The sequence below is a fragment of the Microtus ochrogaster genome, chromosome 15, assembly GCF_000317375.1.
Source record: "Microtus ochrogaster isolate Prairie Vole_2 chromosome 15, MicOch1.0, whole genome shotgun sequence".
NCBI lineage: Eukaryota > Metazoa > Chordata > Mammalia > Rodentia > Cricetidae > Microtus > Microtus ochrogaster.
In genome coordinates this window covers 13,584,961-13,593,910 of record NC_022017.1, presented here as the reverse complement: position 1 = coordinate 13,593,910, position 8,950 = coordinate 13,584,961, and the positions used below count along the sequence as shown (strand labels likewise).

Below are 8,950 nucleotides of genomic sequence, written 5' to 3'. Positions count from 1 at the left end.
AAAAAAACACACACGGGCAGGTGAGCTCACATGTCATCGGGTCCATACAGTTCCCTACAGTTTGTCTTCTGTGACCACCACTCAGTTTGAGACCATCCCAGTCCTTGGAAGCAACTTGGTCCTCTTCTCCCGTGGCAATTTCCCCACCCTGCCGCTATTCAGAGCGCTTTTGCCTGATTTTAGACTTCCTAGACCTGGATGCAGATGCTCTTGTGTATTTGTCTTCTTCACCCAACAAAGATTCCGCTCTCCTGCCGTGAATATTGGTTGCTCGTTCTTTTTCCTGGTTGTGTCGTGTACACCATGGAACTATCCGACGAAGTTTCTCAGTCTTGGTGTTGTTGACAATTTGAACCAACGGTTTCTTTGCGACCGGACTGTCCTGTGCAATTTAGGTGTTTGGCAGCATCCTTGGTCTCCTCCTACGGGATGTCAGTGCTCGCCTCCACCAGTCCCAGCCTGAGTCTGTGTTCACATTGAGTAGACCCTGTAAAACAGATCTGCAGAATGACCATTGTCCATCAGATGAGTTGAGTCGATGGATGGATGAATGGGTGAGTGAGTGGATAGCCTTAATCCCCGGGTATTCAAACATGGTAGCCACTGTCCTGTGGCAGATGCAGTAGGACCACATATCAGGATGGTTTGGCAATGGGGCCACACTCTGGGGACCTCCAGGGAATGAACTGAACTAACTTTGCCTCAGTACTGATGGACTGAGCACACATATCAGCTACACAGCAAACACTCCATAGATGCTTGGAACCTGGCCGCAGGGAAACAGAACTGGCTCAAGACCTGGGCTGGGCAGAACAGCCCTCTGAGGTCCCCCAGCTTGAGCTCTCCATTGTCCTGGAGGTAGATCAGGGAGACTGCTGTCATGTCTGTTCCCTGTCATGAAGGACTTGGCCCCAGCCCCTGTCGTCCACTTGACATATTAGACAACTGTATAGAACCCTGGGAAACAGATCAGATTTCAATTTGACAAAAATAAAAACAAACTGGGCCATTCCCGCCTAGCCCAAGGCCCCCTCCAGCGCCCTCACCCTCAAGTATAGAAGGCTCACATCAGCTATGAGGGAAGAGGATGGTGGTCGTCATGGTAACCATGCAGGTCTCTGGCTGCTCTCCGAGACAAGGCTGCCCTGCAGGGCCTGCTTAGGAGAGTGGCACTGTCCCTCTACCTGCTCACTCTTCTGCCTGGGTCTGGCAGCCACGTGTGCATGTGTGGTCCTTGCATGGTGGAGTTCCTGGTGGCCCTGAGCCCACCCACCCTGGCCCACATTCTGGTCTTCCCAGGACTCAGTGCTGGGCTGTGGAGTTCCGTATTGATTCAGCTTGGTCTTTTAAGGCTGGGGTGGCAAACACAGCCTTGACTTTCTCTCTTGAAGTTGCCAGTCAGGAAGAGCAAAGCAGAGTCCCCTGAACACCAGCATCAGAGGAACCCACGTCTAAGGTGCTGAGCCCAGTGTGGCCAGGGTGTGGTTGAGAACATGGTACCTGGAGTCAGCAAGAAGCAGTACAGATTCTATCGTGTCACATGCTATAATGCTGGCTGCCTCAGTTTCCTTTTCTGTCATTTGGCAGCAGCAGTAGCGTCTGCCAGGGTGACAGAGCGGAGGCTGCACCTCAAGCTTGGGCTTTTGTGGGTTCCCCAATTCTTTTATTGCCATTGTTTTTGAGGCAGGGTCACTGTAGTCCAGGGGGTCCTCTAATTAGTGATCCCCCTTCGGAAGTGGCATGTGTGTTCTACCATACCCAGCCAGGCGGACTCTCTTTGGAAGGCTGTGAGGCATCTGTCATCCAAAGGGCTTATAAAGACACCTTCAGCTTCCACCCAAGGCCATAGTAAGCAATGAGCAGAGAACACTCAGGTGGGATCTCTGTCCCCTCCATTATCTAGGAGACCCCTGGCTCTGCTGTTCTATCCACCCTGCTGGGCTGGCTCTGCACACTGGGAGGGACCTCCTGGCTCCTTGCTGCGCATGCTGACATTCCAGGTTTGTTTAAGATAGGATCTGTGTAGCCCAGGCTGGCCTCAAACTCAGACTCATCCTGCTTCTCCCTCCCGAGTGCAGGATCGCAGGCCTACGCCTGCATTCCCGGCTTGATGTTTGGCTTGAAAGCTCATTAGCAAATACTCCCAGTCACCCGGGGGTGTTTGTAATCAGCAGACATTCACTAGGCACCTGGTATACAGCAGGTGCTTTTATGTTCTCGTTTTCTCTGTGAGGCCTTGAGGGCTTCGGGAGGCAGTGAGACTTGGGAGGGATGGTAAGGGTCCAGGCTTCTATTGGGTTCCTTTGAGTCTGGCTGGTGGTGGGGCTGAGGTGTTAGAAGGTCCCTGCCACCAACGAGGGTGTTTGATTGTCATCTCTTGAGCCTGCTGAAAAGGCAGCTTTGCCACCAAGGACACTGCATTGATCTGATGGGCATTGATTTATTTCGTAGGTTCCTCAGGGGTGGTCACCGGCTTTGCAACTGTTTAGGATGACAGGTAGTGCTTGGACAGGTGGGGAAGCTCGGGACGGGTGGGTTTGTAAGACCCCTGTGACTCAGGGATCCCCAGGGGTCAAGGTGCTATGAGTACTGTTTCTTTCTGGCTCTCTCTGTGCTCCTGTTAGCTCTTCTTGCAGTGGGGTCTTGGATCCCGTGCTGTCTCAGGACTGACGGGGCTGCTCTGCTGTCTCTCCTGAGAGTCCCCAGACAGAGAAGGTAGGGTGGTTGTGTCCCCATTGCTCATCCTTAGATGCCAGTCCAGGGCTTTGTTTCTGACTGTGAGCTATCGACTTCTCCATTCTCTTGTGAGGACAGCATTCAAACCCCACCTGTTTTATAACCCAGAATTCCCAGTCTGCCCTCTTGGGGTCTGCTGCTCTCCTTCCATTTCCCCAGAACTCAGCGAGGCTTGCTTGAGCTCTAAGCTCCTTGGCGCATATGACCAATGGTGGGAAAGTAGTTATTGGGCCAGGACACCAAGCTGCCAGTCCTGGAGGCGCTGACTCCCCTGACAGCTCCTTCCTCGCTGCATCCTTGGCCTGGTTCGGCTTCCAATAGGCTCGGGGCCTTTCATCCGTGAGCCAGCGGGAATGTGTCAGGAGTAGTGGGTGTCCACGCTGCGCTGACCTGACTTCTGAGCCTTGGAGCGCTTGGATGAGTCCCAGGTCCTGCCATCTGGGATTTCCCCTTGTGCCTGAGGCCGGCAGAAGCAGAGGGACCCAGGGACTGGACCTGCTCTTCTGCCTGCAGGGCCTCTGGGCCCTGCTCAGGGTAGTGGAGCTACAAAAGAAGTGGTTGGTACTTGGAGTTGCTCATCTTGACATGCAGTGTGACTTTGGGGAAATCACATTGGCCCTCCAGACCCACTTCCTGGGCTCTCCTGGATGGACCGTAAATGACGGTTAAGGTCATTTCCCTAGGGAGCCTGGTATGAAGCAGTCACAGTGACTGCCAAGTTCATCACTGTGGTATGTGCTAGACTGGGTGGGTGGAAGGCTGGGCACCAGCTGGGGAGGGCAAAAGGTGGAAGCTTTTGGAATGGGTGGCAGTTGAGTGAGGTTGTGAAGGGTGGGCAGGGGTTTGCCTCAGAGAGAGGGTAAAGCCATACAGTGGGTAGGCTCGTAGGTAGCAAGAAGCTTAGTGTGCCCCGGGACCAGCAGGAGATTCAGCCATTGAACTCATTGAGATCAGAATCCAGGAGGCCTTGGGTGTCAGGCTAAGGGGGTGACGGGGAGCCAGGGAAGACTTTAGAGCAAGAGAGAGACAGACATGTGTAGATTACTCTGGAGGAGACACAGCAGTTCAGGAGCAGGAAAAGACAGGGGTAGTTGTCCATGGGCATGGCCTCTGCAGCTGGCTACTTGAAGGAAATCTGCTCTCCCCTCCCTACCAAGACAGGGCCTCAAATAGGCTAAACTGGCTTCAGACACATAATGTAGCTGAGGAAGACCTTCAACTCTTAACTCTCCTGCCACTGCCTCCTGAGTGCTACTGTGTCCACAGGAATTGGCTACCATGCTACCATGCTTTATGTGGTTCTTGGGATGAAACCCAGGCCTGTGTATGCACGAGTGAAACACTGCCAACTGAGTCATATCTCCAGCTCCACCCCACCTTTGCTTGTTTTTGGTTTGAGTTTTGGAGACAAGGTACTTCTATGTAGCTCTAGCCAGCCTCGAACCTCCTACTTCAGCCTCCCTAGTGCTGGCATTACGGATGTGACCACTACACCTGGCTGAATCTGTTTCCCTTTGTATCTTATTTAATTTCTTTCTTTTCTATGTGGGCTTATCAAGGAGTCTGAGGATTCAGTGCCCGGCATCACATGGGACCCTCCAGAGAGGCAGGGACCAGAGCTGCAGCCCCAGGAGAGGCTGGGACTGGGTCAGGGATGTGCCCCGCACCCAGGGAGGCAGGGACAGCATTTCAGAGGCAGGACGCATGACGGGGAGGAGACACAGACCAAGGAGCCCGACAGGTCTGGTGTAAACAGATCCCTGCCATGTGACCCAGCAGAGGCCTTGAGTTTCCCCGTCTGTAAATGGGCCTGCCAGATGCACTTGGGTTTGGGTCTCCAGGATGGGCAGAGGTAGCAGAAACTGGGATGTGAGGGGTGGGTGTGGGACAGGGAATCACGGGGAAATGGGGATGCTTGCTGGTAATTAGAACGTTTGAACTTCAAAAAAGTTAATTAACGATGAAGCTGCTGCTGGAGCCATGCTTGGGCTCAAAGGGGGCCTGGCAGCAACTGAAATTAATTGCAGGCTATGGCGGGAGAGTGGCAGCCAGGCCAGGGACAGGAAGGAGCAGGGCAGGGATGGAGGCCTTGGAAGTAGCTTTCAAGGTGAGCAGGGTCTGGGAAGCAGAGGGGTCTGTTGCCATGGAAACTAGGCCAGCTCTCTTAGCAGGCAGAAGGGCCCCAGTTCACTGTGGTCGGGATCTGGCTGTGGTGGGCTGGTGTGGCTTCATGGTGCTGGAGCTGGGATTGGGTTGGTGTGGTCAGGGCCCCGAGAGAAGATCATTTATTCATTTGGCAAGCCTTGGCTGAGCATCTACGTGCTATTACGGTTTGAACTGAGAGTGTGTATCCCAGCGATCCGAGCTCTGCCCTAGAAGTGGGCAGAGACAATGAGCATTATCTCTCTGGTCTAAAAATGCTTGAGAGAGATGTCAAGCTGGAGGGGTGTCAGGGAGGGGCTTCTGGGGTTGAAGAGGTGGGTAGAACTCAGCACAGGAAGTGCCCATAAAGGATTATTCCTGGGGAGTCTTGGGAAGTGTCTCCCAGTGGAAGGGACAGTTCTTGCAGAGGTCCTGAGGTGGCATTTGCCTGAGACCAGACAGAATAAGCAGGAGGCCCCAGGTTGGAGGAAGGCATTCAGGGGAAGGAGAGGAAGGTAGGGTCTTGCTGGCCGGCTTTGGGAAGGGCTTCTGTACTTATGCCAGGAGAAGCTGGGAGTCATAGCAGGACTCTGAGCAGAGGAGGAAACATCTCCCTGATTTTTTTGTTTGTTTATTTGTTTTTTTCAAGACAGAGTTTCTCTGTGTAATCCTAGATCTCTCTCTGCAGACCAGTCTGGCCTTGAACTCAGAGGTTTGCCTGCCTCTCTCTCCCAAGTGCCGGGATTAAAGGTGTTTTTAATGGCTCACTGATGCCATTAAAGAGGAGGGGTTGGGACAGCCTCTGTGGACCTGTGAGGTACCACTTAACTCAAGTAAGGAACCTCTGGGAGCTTAGAACGGGAATGGGCTTGCTTGAGACTTCAGAGCCATGCTGGGACTGGAGTTTACATGCAGGCCCTGGTCTCTCTGACAACACATCACCACTCTGTACCCAGATGCTAAGTGACGGGGTCAGGGATAGACGTGTGTAGACAGCTGGAGCCAGGGGCTGTCAGACTCCCTCCTAGTAGACGAGAAACCCCTCTGGGTCAGTCATCACCTTCAAGGGAAGTCAGGGCCTTCAGTCTGGAGGTTCACCCCTGAGTCTGACTTTAGTCGTTTATGCCATGTGTGGTTTAACTTCATTTTACCATGCTTCACTTTCTGGGGGTACAGATCTCCTTAGGCCCCATGGCTTGGACAAGAGAGGAGAGGCCAATTTGGGAGAAACAAGCAGACTTCAGCTCTCTCAGCTAGATCATGACAACTAGGGGCTGTGAGTAACACAGCCCTAAGAATTCTGAGTTTTGAGTGCCTGATTAGATAGAGTGAGGTAGACAAATGTGGGTGGAGTCAGCCATGGCCTAAGAGGGGTTGTTAGCAGGGGAAGGGGCACTTAGGAAGTTCTCCTCTGCCGGGGCTGTAGCATGCCTTATCCTGCCGGTGGCTTGTGGCCTAGTGAAGAGCTAATCTTAGTCTGGCTCCAGGCAGCAGTTTTCTGCTGGGCAGAGCCTGGGGAGACTTGACTCTTTGGGTGGGGATGACCTACAAGTGTCAGCCAGAGGATGGGGAGACAGACCCTTTGGGTAGGGAATGACCAACGAGCATCATCCAGAGGATGGGGAGACCGACCCTTTGGGTGGGGATGACCTATGAGCATCAGCCAGAGGCGGACTACGGAGATAGGTGGGTCAGGAGAATGTGTCCAGGAGGCCTCTGCAGAGGGAGGGTGGGTGAGGGGAGAAGATGGTCAAAGAAGGGTTTAGGCATCAGAGCTATTGGGGCTGGGGACCTTTCTGGGAGCCAGTCCTTCCTGCATGGGACCGGGGAGTCCTACACTGGAAGCTTTGGTGGTTTGGTTTGGTTCCTTGCAGGGCATGGCCTTGGTCTCTCTGCTGTGGTTGGGAAGGGCCAGCTGCACACTGCACACTGTCATGGACCTGGGCCACTGTGGGGTCCACACAGGCGGGAAAGAGGGAAGAAATGGGCCATGTGTCTGTTCCTGGGATGTCACATTCAGGAGCATAGCACCTTAAGCCGCACTGCAACCAGTTTGTCCTTGACTCTGTGTACATGGTTCGAGTGTGTGAGCATGCTGGTCATCCTGCTGAACTGTGTGACCCTGGGCATGTACCAGCCATGCGACGACATGGAGTGCTTGTCAGACCGCTGCAAGATCCTGCAGGTGAGCCTCCGAGTTGTTTCCTTCCCCCCTCCCAGCTGGGGTGTCCTCTCAACCTCAGGGCTCCACTCTGGCACCTCCTACTTCTCCTACCTCACTGCCCCTCCAGCCCCCTTTGGTTCCTCACTCCATCCCATTCACACCAGTGAAGTGCACTGGCTGACGCTTCTCTGCTTATAGCCTGCCTGGTTCCCTAGTCGTCCCCCTCCCCATGTCTTTTAGGGGTGCCCTCCTGCATTTCTCTTGTTCTTGCTTCTCAGATCCTGGGTGGGCCCCGATGTGGCATCTACGTGGGTGGGCAGGGTTTGAGGAGCCATCAAACAGGGCTCCAGGGCTGTACCCATTTTGCAGAAGTAGAATATTTGAGGCCCATCCCTGGGAGTCAGACCTGAGTTTCATTTTAATTCCGCTATGTAGTTGCTGTGTAACCTGGGGCAAGTTGCTTGACTTCTCTGGGTCTTGCTTATTTAGCTCTAAAGTGGGCTACCCAATGTACGCCATTGCGAGAATTAGGGGTGAGAATGTAGTTCCACCATCTGTCCTAGTGTTTGACAGTTAGCAGAGATAATGAGGGAGAGCCTGGTGCTCAGCCCTGACATTTGTCATTGCCTAAGCTAAAACGATGGAGAAAGTGGGCTGTGTAACCTTGGTAACTTCATCCCTTCTCTGGGCCCGGGACTCCTCTCTGTGAAGTGGTTGAGTGGACCGGGGCCTTGGAGGTTCTCTTCCTGCCCCACCTTTGACCTCACAGTGGCTCTGACTTCCACTCTTGCCCTGAGAGTTCACTCTGTCCTGTGCTGTCTTTCTCCGGCCACCCAGGTCTTTGATGACTTCATCTTCATCTTCTTCGCTATGGAGATGGTGCTTAAGATGGTGGCCCTGGGCATTTTTGGCAAGAAGTGCTACCTCGGGGACACGTGGAACCGCCTGGATTTCTTCATCGTCATGGCAGGGTAGGTAATGAGCTGTTGTTGATGCATGCCAGCTGCCGTGTAGCTAGCCCAGGGGCTTCTGGGGGATGATGGTGATGCTGTGTGACGATGTGGGGCCTCTGGTCCTGGGGATAGGAGAAACGGTGCTCTCTGTGGACAGACAGCTGTCCGGTCCTTCGGCCACCGTGAACATCTGTCCTAGATGGGCAGTGTAGACTGGGTGTTTTATGATGATTAATTGAATGCTTTTGAGAAAGTCACTTAACTTTGTGGCGCCTCCATTTCCCCAACTGTAAAAAAGGAGGAAAGAGATTCACTCAGTCAGAATGAACACCAGGAAGTGTTGCTGCCATCATCATCATCATCATCATCATCATCATCATCATCATCATCAGCAGCAGCAGCAGCAGCAGCAGCAGCAGCAGCACCACCACCACCACCACCACCACCACCATCACCATTATAACCATCACCATTATTATTATCATCTTTGTCACTTTCATCTCTCACGACCTTGCTGTTATCATTAGTCATCACCACCACCATAACTGCTGTTATCATTGCCATCATCATCATCATTAGCCTCACCATCATTATCATCACTCACCATCATCTCATTTTCACCGTCATAATTATAGTCATCTTCATCGCCACATCATCTTCTTACTGCAAACTGTCATCATCAAAACCATCATTATCATAACCATTATCATTATCCCCATGACTGCCATCATCATCATCACCGTAACCATCACCACCATCGTCTCCACAGTTATCATCACCACCACTATTGTTACCATCGTTGTCACCATCGTCATTGTCACCACCACATCATCATCCCTACCACCTTTACCATCATCACCGTTATCACTACCATCATCACCATTATCACTACCATCATCACAGTCAGCATCACCATTATCACTACCATCATCACCGTTATCACAACCATCATCAC

General features: G+C 52.8%; 1 protein-coding gene across 1 annotated transcript in view; it reads left to right on the top strand.

The window, feature by feature from the left end:
* The window catches only part of Cacna1i (calcium voltage-gated channel subunit alpha1 I), a 116,336-nt gene that overhangs the window by 28,488 nt on the left and 78,898 nt on the right, over window positions 1-8,950 (top strand). Inside the window, exons 3-4 of the mRNA XM_013348740.2 lie at window positions 6,952-7,063; window positions 7,880-8,013. Of these exons, the coding sequence (XP_013204194.1) occupies window positions 6,952-7,063; window positions 7,880-8,013 (246 nt within the window). The remainder of the gene's footprint in view (window positions 1-6,951; window positions 7,064-7,879; window positions 8,014-8,950) is intronic.